Genomic DNA, 26,018 nt, shown 5'->3' on the forward strand with positions numbered 1-26,018 from the left:
AGCCTGGGTGACAGAGTGAGACTCTGTTCCAAAAAAACCAAAAACTGAAAAACAAACAACAACAACAACAAAAACCAGATAGATTCACAGCCAACAACAACAAAAGCCTAAAAATCAGATGGATTAAAACAAACAAACAAACAGATGGATTCACAGTCAAATTATACCAAATATACAAATAATTAATACCAATCCTCCTGAAACTACTCCAAAAAAATTAAAAAGGAGGGAATTCTCGTTAACTTATTCTATGAGGCCAGTATAACTCTGATACCAAAATCAGACAAGGACACAATGAAAAAAGAAAAGACCAATATCCCTGATGAACATACGGACAAGAATCCTCAACAGAATACTAGCAAACTGAATCCAACAGCACATCAAAAAGATAATACAACATGATCGAGTGGGATTTATCCCAGAGTTGAAAGGATGATTCAACATATGCAAATCAATAAATGTGATATATCATATAAACAGAATTAAGGACAAAAAACAAATGATCATCTCAATAGATGCACAAAAGGCACTGGATAAAATTTAACATTACTTCATGATAAAGGTCCTCAACACACTAGGCATAGAAGGAACATACTCAACATAATAAAGGCCATAAACAACCAACCCATAGCTAGCATTATACTTAACAGAGAAAAACTGAAAGCATTCCCTAAAGCTAGAACAAGACAAGGATGCCCACTTTCACCACTCTTATTCAACAAGTCCTTGTCACAGCAATCGGGCAAGAGAAAATAACAAAAGGCATCCAAACTGGAAAAGAGGAAGGCAAATTGCCCTGTTTGCTGATGGTATGATCTTATATCTGGAAAACCTGAAAGACTCTACCAAAAAACTTAGATTCGATAAATAAATTTAGTAGTTTCAGGATACAAAATTAAGATCCAAAAATCAGTAGGATTTCAATACCCCATTAATGATCTAGCCAAGGACAAAATCAAGAAGGCAACTCAATTTACAATAGCTATAAGAAAGTAAACTATCGAGGATTATATTTAAGCATGGAGGTGAAAGATCTCTGTAAGGAGAACTACAAAACACTGACTAAAGAATTCATAGATGATACAAACAAATGGGAAAACATCCCATGCTCATGGATTGAAAGAATCCATATTGTTAAAATGACCATACAGATCAAGCAGTCTACAGATTCCACACAATCCCTATCAAATTACCAATGCCATTTTTCACAGAATTAGAAAAAAAATCCTAAAATTCATATGGAACCAAAAAAGAGTCCAAATAGCTAAAATAATCCTAAGTAAAAAGAACAAAGCTGGAGGAATCACATTACCTGACTTCAAATTATACAAGGGTATAGTAATCAAAACAGCATGGTACTGGTACGAAAATAGACACACAGACCAATGGAATGGAATAGAAAACCAAGAAATAAAGCCAATCAACTGATCTTTGACAAAGTCAACAAAAATATACACCGGGGAAAGGACTCTATTAAATAAGTGGTGCTGGGAAAACTGGCTAGCCATATGCAGAAAAATACCTCTCACCATATACAAAAATTAAGATGGATTAAAGACTTAAACCCAAGACCTGAAACTGTAACAATCCTAGAAGAAAACCTAGGAAAAAGTCTTCTGGACATTGTCCAGGCAAAGAATTTAAGACCAAGTCTTCAAAAGCAAAAGCAACAAAAACAAAAATAGACAAATGGGATTCAATTAAACTAAAAAGCTTCTGCATAGCAAAAGAAATAACAGAATAAGCAGACAACCTACAGAATGGCAAAAAAATATTTGCAAACTATGCATCTGACAAAGGACTAATATCCAGAATCTACAAGGATTTCAACCCAATAAGAAAACAATAAATACTCCTATTTAAAAGGGGAAAAAGAATATGAACAGGCTGGGCATGGTGGCTCATGCCTGTAATCCCAGCACTTTGGGAGGCCAAGACGGGCAGATCGCTTGAGCCCAGGAGTTTGAGACCAGCCCGGGCAACATGGTTAAACCCTGCCTTTACAAAAAAAATACGAAAGATTAGCCAGTCTTGGTGGTGCATGCCTGTGGTCCCAGCTACTCAGGAGGCTGAGGTAGCAGGATCACTTGAGCCCAGAAGGTCAAGGCTGCAGTGAGCTGTGATTGTGCCACTGCACTCCAGCCTGGGTGACAGAGAGAGAGAGAGAGGGAGAGAAACACAGAGAGAGAGAGAGAGAGTGAGAAAGAGAAACAGGACATGAACAGACATTTTTCAAAAGAAGACATACAAGCATCCAACAAACATGAAAAATGACTGATGTTGGCAAGGATGTGGAGAAAAGGGAACACTTATACACTGTTTGTGGTAAAGTAAATTAGTATAGCCTTTATGGAAAAAAGCATGGAGATTTCTCAAAGAACTAAAAATAGAACTACCATTTGATCCAGCAATCCCACTCTTGAGTATATACACAAAAAGAAAGAAATCATTATATCAAAAAAATATTTACAGCCAGGCGCAGTGGCTCATGCCTATAATCCCAGCACTTTGAGAGGCTGAGGCAGGCGGATCACCTGAGGTCAGGAGTTCAAGACCAACAACATGGCAAAACCCCATCTCTACTAAAAATACAAAAAATTAGCTGGGCGTGGTGGTGCACACCTGTAATCCCAGCTACTCGGGAGGCTGAGGCAGGAGAATCGCTTGAACCTAGGAGGCAGAGGTTGCAGTGGGCCAAGATCACACCACTGCACTCCAGCCTGGGTGACAAGAGTGAAACTCTGTCTCAAAAAATATATATTTATTCACACTCATATATTTATCACTCCATTATTCACGGTAGCAAAGATATGGAATCAGCCTAAGTGTCCATCAACAGAGGACTGGATAAATAAAATGGACTACTACTTGGCCATACAAAATAATGAAATTTGAGAAATATCCATGCTTTTTTCCATAAAGGCTGTCTTTTGCAGCAACATAGATGGAACTGGAGGCCATTATCCTAGCGAAATAACTCAGAAACCGAAAGTGAGAGCTAAACAATGGGTACACATGGACATAAAGAGTGTAATAAGAAACACTGGAGACTCCGAAAGGTGGGAAGGTGGGAGGGAGGCAAGGGTTGAAAAATTACCTATTGAGTACAATATTCACTCTTTGAGTGAATATTTTAGTGTACCACCTGAGGTCACTAAAAACCCAGATTTCACCACTAAGAAATACATGCACAGAAGAAACCTGCACTTGGACCCTTCAAATACATAAAAATAAAAAATAAAATGAAAAGAAAAAATAGTGTAGTTTATTATATATCTACTATGCTTTAATAAAGCAGTTTAAAAAACGTGCTACTTGCACATGATTTTTCTTCATAAATCATTATATTCAAAGAGAAAGTGCAAGCTCTGTCTAATCATCACAGACTAGGCCTTTTTATTGATCTACTCATTCTCAAATATTTACTAAATACCTGTTAGTTTTTGTGGGAAATGTAAACATAAGTCAGACCCACTATGATCTGAAATCGGGGCAGAGACTAAATATATGGTCATTCCATATCATATCATGAGATGATAATAAACAGATATTTCGTCTCTGCCCCTGGTTTATGGCACACAGCTCCTAAAACTCTTATAATACCCAAAGTGGTGTTTTTTTTTGTATGCTAATATGACTGGTGGTTAGGGGCTCTTGGATAGTCTGAGGATTGGGTAGGGAGATAGTGGCTGGCAGGGGAACCAACCATGTAATTAGAAGGTTGGAACTTTTTCACTTTTTCAGCCCCACCCCTTAACCTCTAGGGAGAAGACAGGGGCTGAAGGTCGAGTTAATCAGCGATGGCCAACAATTGAATCATGCCTACAAAATGAAACCTCCATAAAAACCCTAAAGGACTAGGTTCAGAGAGCCCTAAATAGCTGGTAGGTCAGAAGTACAGGTCACAACTTGGAGCTTGCAACTAGCATCTGAAGTTGGGGGTGGTCTTGTGGGACTGGGCCCTTAATTTGTGGGATCTGACAATATCTCCTGGTAGATTGTGTCAGAACTGAATTGAATTATAGGATGTGGTATCAGAATTGCTTGGGTTGTGGGGGAAAAAACCATACCTACTGGTGTCAGACATGTTGTGGTATGTGAGAGTAGGAAAAAACATTTAGGGAAAAACATTTGGGTTTTTCCTCTCTCTCATACCCACTTTTTTTTCCTTCTTTTCTGAGACAGAGTCTCTCATCTTATGTCCAGGCTAGAGTGCAGTGGTGCAGTCATAGCTCACCGCAGACTTGACCTCCTGGGCTCAAGTGATGCTCCCACCTCAGTTTCTTGCGTAGCTGGAACTATAGGTGTATGCCACCATGCCTGGCTAATTTTTTATTTTTTTAGAGAGATGGGATCTCACTACATTGCCCAGGCTGGTCTCAAACTCCTGGGCTCAAGTGATCCTTCCCCTTGACCTCCCAAAGTGTTCGGATTATAGGCATTGAGCCGCTGTGCCTGGCCCATACGCACCTTTTGCACTATGAAGCATATCATCTAATAGACTGGTTAGGGTTTAGAAATCATAAACAATTGATTTTTACATTATTTTCACAAAGATCCTTACCAGAGGCAAATCCTTCCCAGTGACTACGTGTCAACTGCTCCATACAGCTCACAACCTTGCTCCATACATTGTCAAACACATAAGCAAGGACATCTTCTTTCATGCAGTAAAATGGAGCAATGGGAGGATACCCTAATTTCTGTTTCTCTGTAGCTGCTTCTGATTTCTTCCCATGAAATCCCTCTTCCCTGTAACAGAAGCAAGAAGGAAAGACTTCATGATTCTGAAGGGAAGGCTGCCTTTCTAAAATTGTCCATGTATTACCTGAAAATTCACTTTGATTTGAGGAAAAATGGAAAATAGAATTAATCTGACAAAGGCCAAATAGAAGTAATAAATAGAAAATAGAAGTAATTTGACACAGGAGAAGTGAAAGGGAAGGAGGCAATCTTTGGAAAACCAAAAGAACCTGCTTCCAGTTCTAGCTCAGTGGTATTATGTATAGAAGCCTGGCTTATATTTAGCTGGCCCTAGGGCTGTGTGCACATGAGTGGTACGTGAGTGAACATGGCTCAGCAGGAAATACAATGGGAAAAAAAAAAAAAATGCATCCAGAATCATGTGACACAATACTAACTACTAGACCTAACCACAGCCACACAGCCTAAAGAGAAATTCTCACTTATTTTCAAATATGCTGCTGTGACTATCAAATCTGGAACTTTTAAAGGCTTAGAGGAATAGTTTAACAGGTTAATGTTACAGAAAGGTAGCAAGGAATAGTGAAGAGAAGACTGGATTGAGAATCAGATGAATAAGGTTTTGGTTTTAGCTTTACTTTAGACAAATCATTAACTACTCTGATTCTCACCTATCCTGTAAAGAAGATAAATCATATCTATGTGATAGGTCTACTGTTAGAGTATAGTAAGAATAGATATAAATAGACATTATTAATTATAAAATCTGTGCCAACCATAAGGTTTTAAACAAACTGTTTATACCTTTTTCTTTTCTTTTTTGTTTTGTTTTGTTTTTGGAGATGGAGTCTTGCTCTGTTGCCCAGGCTGGTGTGCAGTGGCGTGATCTCAGCTCACTGCAACCTCCGCCTCCTGGGTTCAAGCGATTCTCTGGCCTCAGCCTCCCAAGTAGCTGACATTAGAGGCGCGCATCACCATGCCCAGCTAATTTTTGTATTTTTAGTAGAGATGGGGTTGCACCATGTTGGCCAGGCTAGTCTCAAACTCCTGACCCAAAGTGATCTGCCCGCCTCGGCCTCCCAATGTGCTGGGATTACAGGTGTGAGCCACCGTGCCCGGCCTGTATATACCTTTTTCAAACAGGATTTATGTAAACAAAGTTCATATCTCTTCAACTCCTCTTTTAAAAGGTTTCAAAGTTCCCACTGGTGGTAATTTGCAAAAGGGTAAAATCAAACTATGTGGGGAAAAAATAAACTTATTTTAAAATCTCTAATCTCAGGAACAGGCAAATGATGTGTGAAGTTATAAAATACACAAGGAAGTCTAGTATATGGAAGCAATAAGAACATAAATTCTGGATACCTGAGAAATAACATAAAATAAATAACAGAAACTGGCATATATTTAATAATATACATTGGTAGCATCATTTAGAAAAAATAGGTATTAATACACAAAAAAAGAGGGGAGTAAAAAGCTTAAAAGGCATAATACTCACATATCTGTGTGATCGAATGCTAGGTATTCCTCAATTATTCCTTCTGAGACGATTATAGAGTCTTCCTCGTCTCTTTCCATAGAACGAAAGCTGGAGGATTTGGCAATGGAAGATGCTTTATGAGTATAAGATGAAAAATGTAACTTCTTTCCCCTTATACCAAATCTTGGAGTGGAAAAAAGAAGTAAATATTAATTATGTAAACATAAACAGTTCTTATGGCAACACAGTTACATGAGTTCTGGCTCAAACTCCCCTTGCCCTGGCAATACCTTCGTGGACTATTCTAAGCCTCAATAACCTACCATTTCTCAGAACAGGAAGATTAAATTCTGGTCATAGAACTATTCTGCCTACATGTACTATGGACTATCTGGTACTGCTTGCTGTCTTTTCAGATGCAAACAGCTATAGCTATGTATTAGGTCATCCTTGCCTTGCTATAAAGAAATATCTGAGACCAGGTAATTTATAAGAAAAGAGATTTAATAGGCTCACAGTTCTGGAGGCTGTATAGGAAGCACAGTGCTGGCATCTGCTTCTGCAGAGGACTTACAAAGCTTTTACTCATGGTGAAATGTTAAGTGGGAGCAGGAGCAAGAGAGGTGCCACACACTTTTAAATGACCAGATGTCATGGGAACTCACTATCGCAAAGACAGTACAAAGCCATGAGGGATCCTCCCCTATGACCCAAACACCTCCCACCAGGCCCCACCTCTAGCATTGGGGATTACAATTCAACATGAGATTTGAGCATTCTGCCCTTGGCTCCTCCCAAATCTCATATCCTTCTCACATTGCAAAATACAATCATGGCTTCCAAAAAGTCTCAAAAGTCTTGACTCATTCCAGTATTAATTCAAAAGTCCAAAGTCCCACGTCTCATCTGAGACAAGGCACATCCCTTCCAGCTATGAGCCTGTAAATCAAAAACAAGTTATTTACTTCCAAGATACAATGGGAGTACAGGCGTTAGATAAACATTTCTGTTCCAAAAGAGAGGGGCTACAGATCCCATGCAAGTTCAAAACCCAGTAGGGGAGTCATTAACTCTTAGAACCCCTTGATGTCCCACAACAAGGTGCAAAGGGTAGGCTTCCAAGACCTTGGGCAGCTCCACCCCTGTGGCTTTGCAGGGTTCAGCTCCCAAGGTTGCTCTCATGGGTGGAGTTGAATGCCTGCAGCTTTCTTTTTTCTTTTTTTTTTTTTTCTTTTTTCAGAGACAGAGTCTCGTTCTGTCACCCAGGCTGGAGTGTAGTGGTGGGATCTCAGCCCACTGCAACCTCTGCCTTCCGGGTTCAAGCAGTTCTCCTGCCTCAGCCTCCTGAATAGCTGGGATTACAGGCGAGCAGCACTACACTCAGCTAATTTTTGTATTTTTAGTAGAGATAGGGTTTCACCATGTTGGCCAGGCTGGTCTCAAACTCCTGGCCTCCAGTGATCTGCCCACCTTCGCCTCCCAAAGTGCTGGGATTACAGGCGTGAGCCACTGCACCTGGCCTGAATGCCTGCAGCTTTCTAGGTACGGGGTGCAAGGTGAATCTATCATTCTGGGGTCTGGAAGATGGTGACCCCCTTCCCACAGCTCCACTAGGCAGTGCCCCAGTGGGAATTGTGTGTGGGGCCTCCAACCCCCTATTTCTCCTCTGCACTGCCCCAGTAGAGATTCTCTGTGAGGACTCCACCCCTGCATCAGGCTTCTGCCTGGGCACCCAGGCTTTCTCTTACATCCTCTGAAATCTACACAGATAGTGCCAAGCCTTCACTCTTTGCCCTCTGTGTGCCTGCAAGCTTAACACTACATGGAAGCTGCCAAGGCTTATAGCTTGCTTGCAACGTTTGTTTTTTTTTTTGAGACAGAGTCTCGCTGTATCACCCAAACTGGACTGCAGTGGTGTAATCTCAGCTCACTGCAACCTCCGCCTCCCAAGCTCAAGGGATTCTCGTGCCTCAGCCTCCCAAGTAGCTGGGATTATAGGTGTCCGCCACCACACCTGGCTAATTTTCGTATTTTTAGTAGAGACAAGGTTTCACCATGGATCACTTGAGATCAGGACATTTTAGATTCTCTAAAGTGGCAAGTCAAGCTATAACTGGGCCCCGCTGAGCCCCAGCAAAAAGCAGTGTCCCAAGGCTGCTCAAGGCAACAAGGTCCTGGGTCTGCCCCACAAAACCATTCTTCCCTCCTAGGCCTCTGGGCCTGTGATGGGAGGGGCTGCTGTGAAGGTCTCTGAAATGCCTTTTTCCCATTGTCTTGGCTATTAGCACTTGGCTGCTTTTTAGTTATGCAAATATCTCTATCAAGTGGTTGCTCCACAGCCTGCTTGAATTCCTCTTCCCAAAAAGCTTTTTCTTTCTTTGTCATGTGGCTAGGCTGCAAATTTTCCAAGCTTTTATGCTCTGCTCCCCTTTTAAATATAAATTCCAACTTTAAGTCATTTCTTGGCTCCCACATCTGAGCATAGGTATTAGAAGCAGCCATGTTACTTCTTGAACACTCTGCTACTTAGAAATTTCTGCTACCCAATACCCTACACATCATGACTCTCAAGATCAAAATTCCACAGATCTCTAGGGCATGGACACAATACAGCCAAGTTCTTGCTAAGGCATAACACGCATGCCCTTTGCTCCAGTTCCCAGTGAGTTCCTCATTTCCTTCTGAGACCTTGTCAGCCTGGACTTTATTGTCCATTTCACTATTAGCATTTTGGTCACAACCATTTAACTGGTCTCTAAGAAATTCTAAACTTTCCCTCTTCCTGTTGTCTTCTGAGCCCTCCAGTCTTTCAACCTCTGTCCATTACCCAGTTTCAAAGTCACTTCCACATTGTCAGGTATCCTTATATCAATACCCCATTCCTTGGTACCAGTGTTCTGTATGAAGTCATTCTTGCGTTGCTATACAGAAATACCTAGCCAGGTGCGGTGGCTCACACCTATAATCCCAGCACTTTGGGAGGCTGAGGCAGGCAGAACGAGGTCAGGAGTTCGAGACCAGACTGGCCAACACAGTGAACCCTCGTCTCTACTAAAAATACAAAAATTAGCCGGGCACGGTGGTGTACACCTGTAGTCCCAGCTACTCAGGAGGCTAAGGCAGGAGAATCGCTTGAATCCGGGAGGCGGAGGTTGTGGTGAGTCGAGATCACACCACTGCACTCCAGCCTGGGCAACAGAGTGAGACTCCGTCTCAAAAATAACCAAAAAAACCAAAAAACAAAAAACAAAAAACAAAAATACCTGAGACTGGGTAATTTATAGGAAAAGAAGTTTAATTGGTTTATGGCTCCGCAGGTTGTACAGGAAGCATAGTGCTAATAGTGCTAGCATCTGCTTTGAGGGAGGCTGCAGGAAGCTTTAACTTATAGTAAAAAGTGAAGGAGGAGTAGGCATATCACATGGCCAGAGCAGGAAAAAGACTGTGTGTGTGTGGAGAGGTGCCACACACTTCTAAATGACTAGATCTCATGAGAACTCATTCACTATTGCAAAGATCATATCAAGTCATGAGGGATTTGTCCCCATGACTCAGACACCTCCCACCAGGCCCCACCTCCAGCACTAGAGATTATAATTCTACATGAGATTTAGGCAAGGACAAATATCTAAACTATAGCAAGCTATACAACAAGTTTTTTAAAAACTAAGAATAATTGGCCCGGCGTGGTGGCTCACACCTGTAGTCCCAGCACTTTGGGAGGCTGAGGCAGGTGGATTACAAGGTCAGGAGATTGAGACCATCCTGGCTAACAGGATGAAACCGTCTCTACTAAAAAAAAAATAAATAAATAAAATTAGCCAGGCATGGTGACAGGTGCCTGTAGTTCCAGCACTTTGGGAGGCTGAGGCAGGAGAATGGCGTGAACCCGGGAGGCGGAGCTTGCAGTGAGCTGAGATTGCACCACTGCACTCCAGTCTGGGCATCAGAGCAAGACTCCGTCTCAAAAAAAAAAAAAAACCTAAGAATAATTACATTTATAATTACATCTTAAGATATCTCACGAGGTTATATCCTTATTTCAGTAACTCCATCATTGCCCAAAATATATGCTCCTTAAGGGCAGGGATCTTATCTTATTAATATTCCAATTTCTCTTCCTTCCTAGGCATTCAGTAAATATGTGATGACTCATTTGTTTCAGTGGGTTTACTCTGGAGAAAGTCAATCTAATCTGAGAAATAAAATTTTAAAAAGTGGATCTCAGTTTAACCAAATGTTAAATATAACCAATTTACACTTTGTATTGCTCTTTATATTTTTTTGTGCCTTAAGTATTTTTTTTTTATTAGGAAAATAGAATAAACCCATGGCAGCTGGGCCCATGGCTCACGCCTGTAATCCCAGCACTTTGGGAGGCTGAGGCAGGCGGATCACTTGAGGTCAGGAGTTTGAGACCAGCCTGGCCAACATGGTAAAACCCCGTCTCTACTAAAAATACAAAAATTAGCCAGGCGTGGTGGCATATGCCTGTAATCCCAGCTACCTGGGAGGCTGAGACAGGAGAATTGCTTGAACCTGTGGGGTGGAGGTTGCAGTGAGCTGAGATTACACCACTGCACTCCAGCCTGGGCGACAGAGCAAGACTCTGTCACACACACAAAAAATAATAATTAAAAAAATAAACCCATGGCACTTTTAAACAAGGCTGGTGGGAAAAATCTTACTGTAAGACATTTTGGAAATATGTGTTAGGAGCTTTAAAATAAACATTTTGTTTGATTCAGTGGTTTCATTTGTAGGGATTTCCTTTAAGGATATGACCTGTAAGATTTAGCTATAAGAATTATGATTGGTGGGGCACAGTGGTTCATTCCTGTAATCTCTGCACTTTGGGAGGCTGAGGCAAGTGGATCGCTTGAGCCCAGGAGTTTAACACCAGCCTGTGCAACATGGTGAAACTTGGTTTCTGCAAAAAAGTACAAAAATTAGCCAGGTATGGTGGCATGCACCTATAGTCCCAGCTACTCAGGAGGCTGAAGTGGAAGAATCACTTGAGCCCTGGAGGCAGAAGTTGCAGTAAGCCATGACTGAGCCACTGCACTTCAGCCTGGGCAACAGAGTGAGACCCTATCTCAAAAAAAAAAAAAAAATTATGATCACAGAATTGTTTATAATTGCCAAAAATAGAAACTAGCCCAACTGTTTCAAAATAGAGGATTTGGGGATGAGTTCCTTAAATAGTGATATATTCATGCAATGGAATAAAGTCCTTAAGTTAATATTGGTAAAAATAGAAGATGTCCACAATAAAATATTAAGTATAAAGAGATTACAAAATGTATAATTTCATAAAAACCATATACATACATGGTAGAGAATGCTAGATGCCCCTCAATATCCATTCTCTCCTTCTTTTCTAGTAAAATCATCCCAATTGTATTCATGAAAACAACATGTCCACCTCAAAGACTGCATCTCCCAGTTACCTTGCAGCCAGAGATAGTCAATGCAATATGAGCAGAATTATTTTGTGGGACTCTGGGAAGGCTGTTTAAAGGGAATTGGTGTGACTGCAAGGGATACCATTTGGCCCTTCTGTCTTTCCTCCTTTCTGCTACGTGGAAAGCGAATATCATGTTTGGAACTCTATCAGCTATCTTGAACCATGAAGAAAACTTCAGAAAAAACGTCATGGGCTAACGTGATATGGCAGAAAGATGAAGTGTCTCAGTCCCTGAAAACACCATGCCGCCACTCTACATTGCCTTCCTCCAGACTTCTTTTACATAAAAAGAAGTAAACTTCTCTTATGCAAGAGTTGGTAAACAGATAAGATCCTTGACCATGGCAGGTGGCACTGGGATGGAGATGGTAAGAGATGAGAGAAGCTCAGCCTGGGCAAAAGGCGAAATCCTGTCTCTACAAAAAATATAAAATTAGCCAGATGAGGTGGTGCACACCAGTAGTCCCAGCTACTCAGGAGGCTGAGGTGGGAGGATCACCTGATCCCAGGAGATCAAGGCTGTAATGAGCTGAGATTGCACCACTCTACTCCATTCTGGGTGACAAAGCGAGGCCCTGTCTCAAACAACAAAAAAAAAAAAAAAAAAAGGAAGAAGGAAGGGATGAAGGGCAGTTGGGAGGGAGGGAGGGAGGGAATCGGTTTGGAGATCCAATATGTCTAAAAATTAGCCAGGCATGGTGGCTCACACCTGTAATCCCAGCTACTTGGGAAGCTGAGGAAGGAGAATCCCTTGAACCTGGGAGGCAGAGGTTGCAGTGAGCAGAGATCACGCCATTGCACTCCAGCCTGGGTGACACAAAAAAAAGCTATCAAACATATGGAATGTATACCCAACATTCCATTATGTTATTCTGCTATTGTATTATTCCATTTATACTAATAACCAATTATATTTTTAGTCAGTGGTAACTAATGGAATTCTTTGTGTTGAAAAATAAATACGAATTTCTAACAACTATAGGCTTTTATAACTGCTATTAAAAGAAATTTTAGCTAGATAAGAAGGAAAAATATTCCCATTTCCCCTAAAGCTGCAGCAAAAAATAAGATAGTATTCTACACCATAAAGTTGTCTTTGTAAATGTTATTTCTTTATTTTTTTTTTTTTGAGACAGAGTCTTGCTCTGTCACCCAGGCTGGAGTGCAGTAGCGTGATCTTGGCTCACTGCAACTTCCACCTCCAGGGTTCAAGTGACTCTCCTGTCTTAGCCTCCCCAGTAGCTGGGATTACAGGTGTGCACCACCATGCCTGGCTAATTTTTGTATTTTTAATAGAGACGGGGTTTCACCATGTTGGCCAGACTGGTCTAAAACTCCTGACCTCAGGTTATCTGCCCACCTCACTCTCCCAAAGTGGGATTACAGGTGTGAGCCACTGCGCCTGGCTGTTATTTCCTTTTTTTTTTTTTTTTAAGTGAATATACAGTTTATTTAACACTAAAACTTCATTAAGACATGTGCAATATGGCAATTTTACTGGGAATTTAACCCTATTTAGGATATGATTGCTTGCTGGGGCTTAGCCATAGGGTCCAGTTCACACTTAGCACTAATTAAATACTTGATTGCATAAATACAATACCAAATAAAATGCATTCGAATGCTTTCTAAAAAATCAATTTTAAAGGCCTTCCTACTCAGGCTAATGACAAACACAATAAGGGCAGGTATGCTACTTTAATGTAATTGGCTGATTTTATACAGCACTTATATCTTTTAGTTCCCAGATACATTATTAAATAATACAGAACATCTAATACAATCATTTCTACAGAACTAGGAAATAAATTTCTAAGAAAGAAAAATTTTAGAACTCATCTTTCATACCTATCCTAACAGTTTAACTCTAAAGAGGATAAAGCCAATGATTTTCCTCACAAGAGCTCACGACTAATGTTGCTTTGCTATCAAAATCTGTATTTCTGATCTGTTATGAGAATTGAGACAAGATTCAAATATTCCCAAAGAAAGAAGCACAATGCACATTGTAACTGTCTGTTCAACAACAGGGACCACTGCATCCAAAACTCTGTCATCCCAGGAATTAAATACAGTCAGCTACATTTATGGGCATTTCCATCACTGTAGTATTGCAGAAAAATCGCAGTGTCATGAAGAATCCTCTTGCCTTTTTCAGTAACAAAGTTTTTAGCCACACCTTTTCTACCAAATTGACCCCTCTGTCAATTCTGTGAATACAGTTTTCATGACTGCTAGGTAGATCACAGTTTATAACCAAAGACACTTGTTGGACATCAGTCCCACGTGCCAACAAGTCAGTAGTGATCAGAACAGGGCTTGACCCTGATCAGAATTCCCTCATGATAGTATCTCTCTCCTTCTGGTCCACGTCGCCATGCAGAGCAAAAACTGTGACGTCCCTGGCATGTATTTTCTCAGTCAGCCAGTCCACCTTGCACCTTGTATTGAGAAAAATAACAGCCTGTTTAATGGTGTCTTGTACAAGTCACAAAGTATATCTAACTTCCATTCCTCTCGCTCAACATTGATATAAAACTGTTTGATTCCTTCAAGGTTCAAGTCTTCCTTTTTCACCAGAATTTGAATAGGATCTTTAGTGAATTTTTTGGTCACTTCCAACACATCAGTTGGCATCATGGCAGAAAGCAACACAGCCTAAATACTTGTATTTAATTTTTGGAAAATCTCATAGATTTGATCCTTAAACCCTTGGCTGAACATTTCATCTGCTTCATCCAAAACAAACATTTTGATCCATTTTGGAAAAAGGTATCTTCTGTTTAACATATCACACATTCTCCCTGGTGTACCAACAATATGTGGTGCTTCAGCCTGCAGTTTTTGCATTCATTTTGAACATTGTTCCACCAATGCAGGCATGACAGGTTGCTTCCATATAATCTCCAAGTACCAGAATCACCTTTTGGGTATTTTTGGTTTTGTTTTGTTTTTGCGATGTAGTTTCGCTCGTCACCCAGGCTGGATGGAGTGCAATGGTGCGATCTCGGCTCACTGCAACCTCCGCCTCCCAGGTTCAAGCGATGATTCTCCTGCCTCAGCCTCCCAAGTAGCTGGGATTACAGGTATGCGCCAACATGCCCAACTAATTTTTGTATTTTTAGTAGAGACAGGGTTTCACCATGTTGGCCAGGCTGGTCTCGAATTCCTGACCTCAGGTAATCTACCCGCCTCGGCCTCCCAAAGTGCTGGGATTACAGGCATGAGCCACTGCGCCTGGCCACCTTTTGGATCTTTAATACAGGGAATAATAGTTCTCTGCTGAATAGTGGAAGGCTTCTGAAATCATAAGCATAGAGACCCCAAAGAAGAGACTTTTTAAAGTTTGTATCATCAAAGTTATCAACAACCTCCTTCCAGTTGCTCTCGATGACACCATCAGGGTCCATTCTCTCTGGGTCGCCATGTTCTCTGCTGTTATAATCCACAGAGCCACCAGACATGATGTGAAAAACTACTTAGCACCCGACTGAAAAGCTGCATATGTTATTTTTAACAAAGGAATCTTTTAAATCATTGGACTTTGGATATTACTATATCTGGAAAATAACCTTTAATTTATATAATGTCTGTAATTCATTTATTTAACAAAGGAATAGGCTGGGTACAGTGGCATGTGCCTATACTCCCGGCTATTTGGGAGGCTGAGGCAGGAGGATCTCTTGAGCTCAGGAGTTTGAGGCCAGCCTGGGCAACATAGTGAGACCCTGTCTCCTAAAACAAACAACCAAATAAAAAGAATAACAGTTATTGGCCAGGCACGGTGGCTCACGCCTGTAATCCCAGCACTTTGGGAGACCAAGGCGGGTGGACCATGAGGTCAGGAGATCGAGACCATCCTGGTGAACATGGTGAAACCCCGTCTCTACTAAAAATACAAAAAATTAGCTGGGTGTGGTGGTGGGCGCCTGTAGTCCCAGCTACTCGGGAGGCTGAGGCAGGAGAATGGCATGAACCCGGGGGGCGGAGCTTGCAGTGAGCAGAGATTGTGCCACTGCACTCCAGCCTGGGCGACAGAGCGAGACTCTGTCTCAACAAAACAAAAACAAACAAACAAAAAGGATAACAGTTATCTTACCTAATACTGTGTTGCCCTGGTAGTTATAGTTATATTTAAATAGAGATGTGTTTTCTTGTGTGACAGAACTTTATTCTTCTCCCACATGCATGGAGGATAAAATGACTTTGCTAGGTTTCTTATTTATACAAAGAGTTTAATTTGGAACCAGTCCTTCCAGGTGTAGGCATTAGGAAGTAGAGTTCTGCATCTCTAATAAAAGTGATTACTGCAAGGCCCTCCAGGATGATTGGAAGGAACAAGTGGCCAAGAGCTATCCTTCCTGCCTAGCATCTTTTCAGGTGCTTGTTGGCCATTTGCATATCTGTGTAGAATTGTCTATTCAAGTCCTTTGTCCATTTTTCAATTGAATTATTATTTTTTTTTTTTGAGATAGAGTTTCACTCTTGCTGCCCAGGCTGGAGTGCAATGGTGTGATCTCGACTCACTGCAACCTCCGCCTCTTGGGTTCAAGCAATTCTCCTGCCTCAGCCTCCTGAGTAGCTGGAATTACAGGTGCACACTGCCACGCCAAGCTAATTTTTGTATTTTTAGTAGAGACGGGGTTTCACCATGTTAGCCAGGCTGGTCTTGAATACTTGACCTCAGGTGATCCACCCGCCTCGGCCTCTCAAAGTGTTGGGATTACAGGCGTGAGCCACCACGCCCAGCCTGAATTACTATTTTTTGTTGTTGTTAGGTTATAGATTATTCTTATATAGTCTGGATATTAACTCCTCATCAGATATGATTTGCAAATATTTTCTCCCATTCCACATATTGCCTTTTCATTCTTTTGTTTCTTTTGATGTTCAGAAGTGTTTACCTTTGATATAGTACCACTTGTCTGTTCTTGCTTTTGTTGCCTGTGCTTTTAGCATTATATCCAAGAAATCAATGCCAAATCCAATGGCCTGAAGCTTTATCCTATGTTTTATTCTAGGAGTTTTACAGTTTTACATCTTACATTTAGGTCTTTAATCTATTTTGAGTTAATTTTTGTATATGGTATAAGTAAGGGTCCAACTTCGTTGTTCTGCGTGTCGGTGTCCAGTTTTCCAAACACCATCTGTTAAAGAGACTGTCCTTTACCCAGGTAGTCTTGGCACTCTTGTCGAAAATCATTTGGCCATAATTGCAAGGGTTTATTTTTGAGCTCTCCATTCTTTTAATGATTTTTAAAGGGTTATAATTCAGCATGTAGTCATGTACTTTAGCCACTCATTAGATATTATAGTTAGTTATTTTTTGTTGGGATATATATCTAAGCATAGATAAGCCCCTTAGCTAACTTGAAGTAGCAGAATGCATAGTTTTTCTCAGGTGGAAATGTCTTCAAACTCATCTTTTCAGGATCCTTTTCTGGCCTGTGTTTCCCCTGTATGCTGCCACCATCTTTTTGTTAAGTTCCTGGAATTTCTTTTTTTTTTTTTGAGACAGTCTCGCTCTGTCACCAGGCTGGAGTGCAGTGACGTGATCTCAGCTTACTGCAACCTCTGCCTCCTGAGTTCAAGGGATTCTCCTGCCTCAGCCTCCCAAGCAGCTGGGATTACAGGCGTGCACCACCACACCTGGCTAATTTTTATATTTTTAGTAGAGACGGGGTTTCACTATGTTGGCCAGGCTGGTCTCAAACTCCTGACCTTAAGTGATCCACCCGCCTCAGCCTCCCAGAGTGCTAGGATTACAGGCGTGAGCCACCGTGCCTGGCTGGAATTTGTTCTTTTTGTGTGTTTGTTTTTCTCACCCTGTCTTACAGTGCTGAGGAATTTCATTTTGACCTAGACACTAATCAGTCTGTTTTGCAACCATAATTTCAATGTATACATTAATTCATTTTTGTGTAGTTTTTTAAAAAAATGTAAATATGATCTGCTTTTATTTAGTTAAGAAAAAAGAGTGGCCAGGCATGGTGGATCATGCCTGTAATCCCAGCACTTTGGGAGGCCAAGGTGGGCAAATCACTTGAGCCCAGGGGTTCAAGACCAGCCTTGGCAACATGGTGAAACCCCATCTCTACTGAAAATACAAAAATTAGCCAGATGTGGTGGAGCACGCCTGTGGTCCCAGCTACTCAGGAGGCTGAGGCAGGAGGATTGCTTGAGCCCAGGAGGTCAAGGCTGTAGTCACCTGTGATTGCACCACTGCACTCCAGCCTGTACAACAGAGTAAGACCCTGTCTCAAAAAACAAAAAACAAAACCAAAAAGAAAAGGAAGCAGCAAGTTGACTGCTAACCATGTTACAGGCACTGTCCTAGGTGTTAGAGATACAAAGAGGAAGATGCTGTATTACTATGTTGTTTATTCTAGCACTTTCTTCTGGCCCAAGAACTCCTAGAGAACTGAACCAAACACCTAGTTTCATGCATTTGAGGTCTGAAAGAAAGCCAGTGTTGGAAGGATTAATGAATGAGAGAGAGACTGATAGATGTCTTAGAGAAGTAGGCAGGGGCCAGCTGATAATATAATTTTGGACTTTTATCTTAAATTCAGTGGAAAGCTACTGAAAGTTTTTAAGTGGGAGACAGGAAGGATCAACCCTGAATTAAAAAAAAAATCTGATTTAATGTGGAGAATATATTGGAGAGGGCAAGAATGGATATAATTTGAAATGTTATTTTTATAGAAAGTCTTAGCGGTTGATAAATCTTATATTTTATGACAACCTGATTTGTTAAACTGAAAGATCAAAATGAATTAATGACACATTTTCTTCATACCTCTCACAACAAAAAGTGGCAAAATAGCCTAGCTACTCAGAAGGCTGAAGTGGGAGGATTGCTTGAGGCCAGGAGCTCAAGGCTGCTGTGAGCTATGATTGTGCCACTGCACTCCAGCCTGGGTGACAGAGCAAGATCCCATCTCTTTAAAAAAAAAAAAAAAAGGGGGGGGCAAAATAGCAGTACCACAACTTACATACCCTCACCACCCAACTTGGTTCTTTAATACTACTGTATTAGCCTCTCAAAGGAGTAAGTCTCCTTAAAGTTCAGCTGATTCCGTATGTTAAAGGAAGAAAAAGTTAAGGATGGGCCTGGCACATCCTACTGTACCAGAAAACAAAGATACAGTCAAAACAAAACCAAAGGTACTAGCTTGAAGTGGCTAAGTTGTAATAATTAGAGCATCAATACTAATTATTGCTAAGTAAATATATAAATATTTTGAAATGCTATGAGTTCATAATGGTACTCAAGAGTGAAAATATAAAGTATGAACAAAGTAGTTGTTACATTAAAGAAGTAAATATCATAGATTTTGTTTAATTTTTATGGCTTCCAATAAGTAGTGGTGTGCTAATATACCTGGATAATTTGTTTCTTCTAAGTATATGTCTGTGTATAAAGTATAAATAGGTATTTGTTTTACTTGTGTAAGTAAAGAAAATTATTGAGAACTGTAAGTCAAATATCCCAGAAAAAGTAGCACCAAAAATAGGAAGACTAATCAACAGTGATGGTAGCAAGTAAAAAGGAAAGAAAGGGTATTAGCAGTATGTTGCAGAATGGTGATATAGTCAGATGTCCTAAAAAGGATGAACTAACTGCTCAGACTTGATTTCTTATTTCCTTGAAGATTAAATTTCTAAATGGGCCTACCATTGATAGTTATAAAATAAGGCACACATAAAGTTTACACTAACAGATTAGGTCGATATATCCTAATAACAGAATATGAGTTATGTAATTTTGATCAGAGAGAATGAAAGAATACATCATTTCTGTGGGTGACATTAGGTTGTAAAATTTTTTATATTATACAAAAGGAGTAAACTTATCGATATAATACATGAGATTTAAATTTAAAAAGAATGCCTAATGACCAGCAGCTTGAGTTTAAATCACTTCAGGAATAGCAAACAAATATCATTATCTGACCAAAAATCAGTTGATAACCCAGAACCCATAACCCTAACAGTAATGTTTCACTTTGTGGTCTGGTGAGACTACCACAAGCCCAAGGAGGCACCAAAAGTAAGTATTACTACAACTATTGGAAGGTATCAAATAAGTAAAACTAGAGCCATGGGAAAAAGTATAGGAATAATTTTTTAAATGAATTAAAACTATGATATTATATTTTACAGTAGATTTAAGTTTAGGCATAGGTTTCAAAGTAATCCTATTTGGGTTTATTTTGCTACTATTTAAAAAGTCTGAGGTGTTCAAAAGATTTTGCCATTTAAAAATTACTTTGGGCCGGGTGTGGTGGCTCATACCTGTAATCCCAGCACTTTGGAAGGCTGAGGTGGGCAGATCACCTGAGGTCAGGAGTTCAAGACCAGCCTGGCCAACATGGTGAAACCCTGTTTCTACTAAAAATACAAAAATTAGCTGGGCATGGTGGTGGGTGCCTGTAATCCCAGCTACTCGGGAGGCTGGGGCAGGAGAATCGCTTGAACCTGGGAGGCGGAGGTGACAGTGAGCTAAGATTGCACCATTGCACACTGCACTCCAGCCTAGGTGACAGAGCAAGATTCTGTCTCACGAAAAAGAAAAAAGAAAAAAGAAAAAAAAAGTCTGGGTGCGGTGGTTCATGCCTGTAACCCCAGCACTTTGGGAGGCTGAGGCGGGTGGATCATGAGGTCAGGAGTTCGAAACCAGCCTGGCCAGTATGGTGAAATCCCAGGCATGGTGGCGCACACGTGCAGTCCCAGCTACTCGAGAGGCTGAGGCATTAGAATCAGTTGAACCCGGGAGACGGAGGTTGCAGTAAGCCAAGACTGCACCACTGCACTCCAGCCTGGGCGAGACAGCGAGACTCCGTCTCAAAAAAAACAAATAAATAAAAAATAAATCACTTTTTCAACTTTTTTTTCAAAAAAGTTTTAAAGTCTTTTTCTTAGACTTCGACATTTTAAAAAACCATTCTATTTACACATTTATGCCAAAAAGGAAGTGTCCATATTTTTGGATATATGTAAATATATATAGATATATAGACCTGAATAACAAGAATATCCTTAAGTACTATTATATGGTTTGTCCCCTCCAAAATTCATGTTGAAATTTAGTCCCTAATTTGGCAGTGTTGAGAGGCGGAGCCTTTAAGGGGTAATTGGATCACGGGGGTTCTGTCCTCATGAATGGTTTAATCCATGTATAGATTAATGGGTTATCATGGAAGGGGAACTGGTAGCTTTATAATAAGAGAAAGAGAAACCTAAGTTGGCATATTAGCATGTACAGCCCCCTTGCCATGTGAGTCCCTGCACTGCCTTGGGACCCTGCAGAGAGTCCCCACCAGCAAGAAGGTCCTGCCCCTTGACCTTGGACTTCTCAGCCTCCAGAACTGTAAGAAATAACTTCCTTTTCCTTATAAATTGCCCAGTTTTAGGTATTCTGCTACAAGCAACAGAAAACAGACTAATCCACTACAGGAAAGGTCTAACTTTTTGAACAAAATTACATAATGAAATTTTAATATACACAAAGACTATGGACAATCTTACAGAATTTGCTATGCTTTACTAAATACTAATAAGTAGGAAGAAGTATTTTAATCCCTTAATACAACTGGTAGGATATAATACTTGCATATTAGGGCACATTGAAATATTTACATAATGGAATACTCACATAGTAGAATCTCTTTCTTGAGACAAGGTTGTTTCATATGAAGCGGAAACAGCAGAAGGGGATCTAGGATACAATCTATAACCTTCACTTGGAGTGATTATCTGCCTACCTAGAATCCTTCAAAATGAAGAAACACAGACACAATTAAGTACCTTCACTGGCATACATACAAAATCTACATATATTTTGAACACATTTGATGGCTCAACATAAAAGTCCAGTATACAGTCTGATACTGACTAAGAATGAGAAAATGTGAATCCAGAGCCTTACTACAGGTTTATCTCTTCCATAGAATGGAGATGGAAAAGATAAACCTATAGCCCAGCTGTTAAAAAAAAAAAATACAAGAAATCTAAGCAAACATCTGTAATCTGCCCTTCATGCTCTATAATAGCCCTCATTAAATCAGCCAAAATGGGATGGAGGCCCAGCCAAATTAGTGAAAACTATGAATTATATTCTTAAAAACATGAAGCTTTATAAATTTTGAGTATGTGCAATAAGTGGTACTATTGCAGTTTCTGAAGGAAGCTCTTGAACAGCCTATGTCTGGTTTCAAGTATACATAAGAATTTAATTGTATACAACAGTGTACATTTTCTGACCATCTTGTTCAAAAGAAGGGCTTTTTGGTACTCAGATACTCAGACCTCAGCTGCTGTTGTAGAAATAGTTTTACTTGATTAGGATCACATATTGTTAGTTAAGGAAACTCTAAGAAACTTCTACCAACTTAAGTTTTCTCTTAGCTGAGGCTTTATACCACATGGCCTTATTTGCATTCATTAAAGTCATGCTCATAAAGATTTCAGAATACAAGCTTTTTTTTAAAATCTACTTTTTAAATTTTAGTATTAGCCATGAATACAAGTCAACTGGAGGGCTTCAGTACCTGAGGTGAGGAAAGCTAGCTGTCCACTGTTGGCACTCTTCTTGTAGACTCTTGGTATGCACACTCAACTTCTGCTCATACAAGAGTTCATCAATGGCTGTGAACATTGCCTGGACTTTTTCAGTGGCATTTTGATCGAGCTCCTAGAAGAAAATATTCCCCCCAAATATTTAGGTGAGCTTCACTCTCTGTTAAAAATTATAAAGATTAAAAGCAATAAGACTTGTTTTGTTTACATATTTAGTCTACTTGAAATACTGCTGTGTTTCCACGAAAGAAAAATTAAATTAGTGAGTTTTCAGATCTTGGAATTTTCAGGTATCTTCTCCATTCATATTTAAAGAAAATTTAGATAGATGCCTGTTTTTAGGCTGGTCCAAGTACAGTGGTGTTTACAGCTAATTGATCACAACCACTTTATGGATTTCTTTGTTTCCTCTCCACTCCTACTGCTTCACTTGATTAGCCTAAAAAAAAAAAAAAAAGAAAGAAAAAGCCAGGCGTGGTAGCTCACGCCTGTAAACCCAGCACTTTGGGAGACCAAGGTGGGTGGATCACTTGAGGCCAGGAGTTCAAGACCAGCCTGGCCAACATAGTGAAACCCCGTCTCTACTAAAAACACAAAAATTAGCCAGGCGTGGTAGTACACACCGGTAATCCCAGCTACTTGGGAGGCTAAGGCACAAGAATTGCTTGATCTGGGAGGCACAGGTTGTAGCAAGCCAAGATTGTGCCACTGCACTCTAGCCTGGGTGACAGAGCTAGACTGTGTCTCAAAAAAAAAAGGCTATATTTTTAAAAGTAACATATTTTTATATATAGTATTAATTGTAAACACTTTGAAAAATACAGAAAAGTATAAAGAAAAAATAAAAATTACCTATAATTCCACCGTTCAAAGATAGATTGCTAATTTTAGTACAGTTGCTTGGTTCCACTATTTTTTAGACAGAAAATCCTGTGTATATTACTTTGTATACTGCATCTTTCACTTGACAATTGACAACTTATGTTATGTCCTTGCCCTCTGTAATCCAGCCTTTAAGAATAGCCAGGCCAGGCACAGTGGCTCACACCTGTAATCCCAGCACTTTGGGAGGCCAAGGCGGGGTGGATCACCTGAGGTCAGGAGTTCCAGACCAGCCTGGCCTACATGATGAAACCCTGTCTCTACTAAAAATACAAAAAATTAGCTGGGCATGATGGCGGGTGCCTGTAATCCCAGCTACTTGGAAGGCTGAGGCAGGAGAATCGCCTGAACCTGGGAGGTGGAGGTTGCGGTGAGCCGAGATTGTGCTATTGCACTCCTGCCTGGGCAACAAGAATGAAACTTTGTCTCAAAAAAAAAAAAAAAAAGGCCAGGGCGGGTGGCTCATGCCTGTAATCCCAGCAATTTAGGAGGCTGAGGTGGGCAGATCCTGAGGTCAGGAGTTCAAGACCAGCCTGACTGACATGGAGAAACTCTGTCTGTACTAAAAATTCAAAATTAGCTGGGCGTCATGGCTCACACCAGTAATCCCAGCTACTTGGGAGGCTGAGGCAGGAGAATCTCTTGAACCCGGGAGGTGGAGGTTGTGGTGAGCCAAGATCGTGCCATTGCACTCCAGCCTGGGCAACAAAAGCAAAACTCCGCCTCAAAAACAAAAACAAAAACCCAAAACCAGAATAGTCAAAGGGCTGGGCATGGAGGTTCACACCTGTAATCTCAGCAACTCAGGAGGCTGAGTGGGGAGGATCACTTGAGGCCAGAAGTTTGAGACCAGCCTGGGCAACATCACAAGACTGCCATCTCTAAAAAAAATAAAAAATTAGCCAGGCATGGTGGTCTGTGCCTATAGTCGCAGCTACTCAGGAGACTGAGGTGGGAGGACTACTTGAGCCCTAGAGTTCGAGGCTGTAGTGAGCTATGATTGCGCCACTGCCAGCCTGGGTAACCAAGTGAGACCTCAGCTCTTAAAAAAAAAAAAAAAAAGCAGTCAGAGGGATGGTTACAAAATGCAAATCTGATCATTTTCTTCAGATTCCTTGCTTATCCTCTACTACATCTAAATCTACACATCCTTTTACATTCCAGTGTTCCAGTGGGAGAAAAGTCATATCTATCTTTGAAAATAGTGTATTTTCACCCTAAAAATGAAAGTCAACCCCTACCCAATAAAAATTATATCTGTCTGTCTGGGAATGGTTTTTTTTTTTTTTTTTTTTAATTTGTCCAAAGCTGGGGATGGTGGCCGACACCTGTAGTCGCAGTGAATCAACCAGGAAGCAGAGTTAGGAGGATTGCTTGAGCCTGAGAGTTTGAGGCTATACTGGGCCATGGTGGCACTTGTGGCTAGCCATTGTGTCCCAACCTGGACAATATAGCAAGACCTCTCTCTAAAAAAATTGTCTTTCACCTGATAGACTTTTCAAACATGTCTTTCTTCAGGTCTAAAAAAAATATCAGTGACTACTTCTTTGAATATTGCCTCTTTCTTATTCTCTAAAATTTCTGTTAGAAATATATTGCAGTTTCTTAATCCATCCTCCATGTCTCCTAACTACTCTTCAAATTCTGTCTTTAGTTCCCCGGTTCTAGGTGATTTTCTTAGTTCTAGCATTCAATTCGCTACTATCTGTTTCACTGGGTCCAGCTTACCTTGTATATTGAGTATATTTCAAATGCTATTCATTTTGAAGATGTTTAACTGGTTCTTCATATTTGCCTGTTCTTAAGTTAATATCTTTACCTGCTTTGTTTTATAACCTCTAATAATTTAAATAGATGTTATCTTGTCCTTTAACTCTTTGAGGACTTTAAAATTTTAATCAACTTTACTGAGGAATAACTTACATTCAACAAAATGCACATTTAAGTGTACAGCACAATGAGATTTGACAAAATATTCACCCTAGTAACTGACATTCCTTTCCAGATATAAAACATTTCTCCTCACACTCCTTTGCAGCTTTTCCAAAATGTTGACTTATTTTTATCATTGTAAGTTACTTTTGTCTGGTCTAGAACTTCATATAATTGGGATTCAAAAAGTGCAGGATGCACTTTTTGTGTTTGGCTTCCTTCATTCAGGAAATCTTTTTGAGGTTCATTCATGTTATTGCATGTATTAATTATTCATTACATTCTATTGCTGAAAAGTATTTTGTTTTAAGACTATGCTGCAATTGGTTTATCCACTCCCCTATTAAGGGACGTTTATGTTATTTTCAGTATTTGTTTATATTGTTTGTTATGAATAAAGCTGATATAAACATTCATGTACAAGTCTTTTTCTAGAGATATGTTTTCATTTTTCTTGGATAATAGCTAGCAGTGAAATTGCTGTCACATAATAAATGTATGTTTAAAGAAATTACTAAACTATTTTATACGATGGATGTACAATTTAGCACTCCTACCAGAAATGTGTGAGCATTAAACCTGCTCCACATCCATTCCAGTACTAGGTATTGTCAGTCTTTTCAATTTTAGCAATTTTTGTGAATGTAGAGTGGTGTATTTTCCCAGTTTTCAATTTGCATTTTCTCTATAATTCATCATATGGAGCATCTTTCTACATGCTACTTGGCCATTTATGTATTTTTCTTTCATGGAATGTCTTTTCAAGTCTTTTGCCCATTATTTCACCTTTTATTTTTCCTTTCAATTAATTAATTAATTATTTTTTAGAGATGGAGATCTCACTTTGTTGCTTAGGCTGATCTCAAATGCTTGGGCTCAAATGATCTGCTGGCCTCAGCCTCTCAAAGTGTTGGAATTACAGGCACAAGCCACTGTGTCTAGCCTTTTTTTTTTCTTTTTAATATGGAG

The 26,018-nt window shown here is 40.1% G+C and overlaps 1 protein-coding gene and 1 pseudogene across 12 annotated transcripts in view; both read right to left on the reverse strand.

Annotated features, from left to right (window-relative positions):
* Positions 1-26,018, reverse strand: part of FAM149B1 (family with sequence similarity 149 member B1) — a 73,448-nt gene that overhangs the window by 28,855 nt on the left and 18,575 nt on the right. For 9 of the 12 annotated variants that reach the window (XM_054503799.2, XM_054503791.2, XM_054503797.2 and 6 more), the window contains 4 exons: positions 22,208-22,350; positions 21,313-21,429; positions 6,206-6,370; positions 4,565-4,752 (listed from right to left, as the gene is read on the reverse strand). In XM_054503799.2, coding sequence (XP_054359774.1) covers positions 4,565-4,752; positions 6,206-6,370; positions 21,313-21,429; positions 22,208-22,350 — 613 coding nt within the window. The remainder of the gene's footprint in view (positions 1-4,564; positions 4,753-6,205; positions 6,371-21,312; positions 21,430-22,207; positions 22,351-26,018) is intronic. The other 3 variants (XM_063670493.1, XM_054503793.2, XM_063670494.1) reach the window with 1 other exon arrangement.
* LOC129045269 (eukaryotic initiation factor 4A-II-like) lies at positions 13,094-14,681 on the reverse strand (annotated as a pseudogene).

This window comes from Pongo pygmaeus, chromosome 8 (genome assembly GCF_028885625.2).
Source record: "Pongo pygmaeus isolate AG05252 chromosome 8, NHGRI_mPonPyg2-v2.0_pri, whole genome shotgun sequence".
In the NCBI taxonomy this organism is placed as follows: Eukaryota; Metazoa; Chordata; class Mammalia; order Primates; family Hominidae; genus Pongo; species Pongo pygmaeus.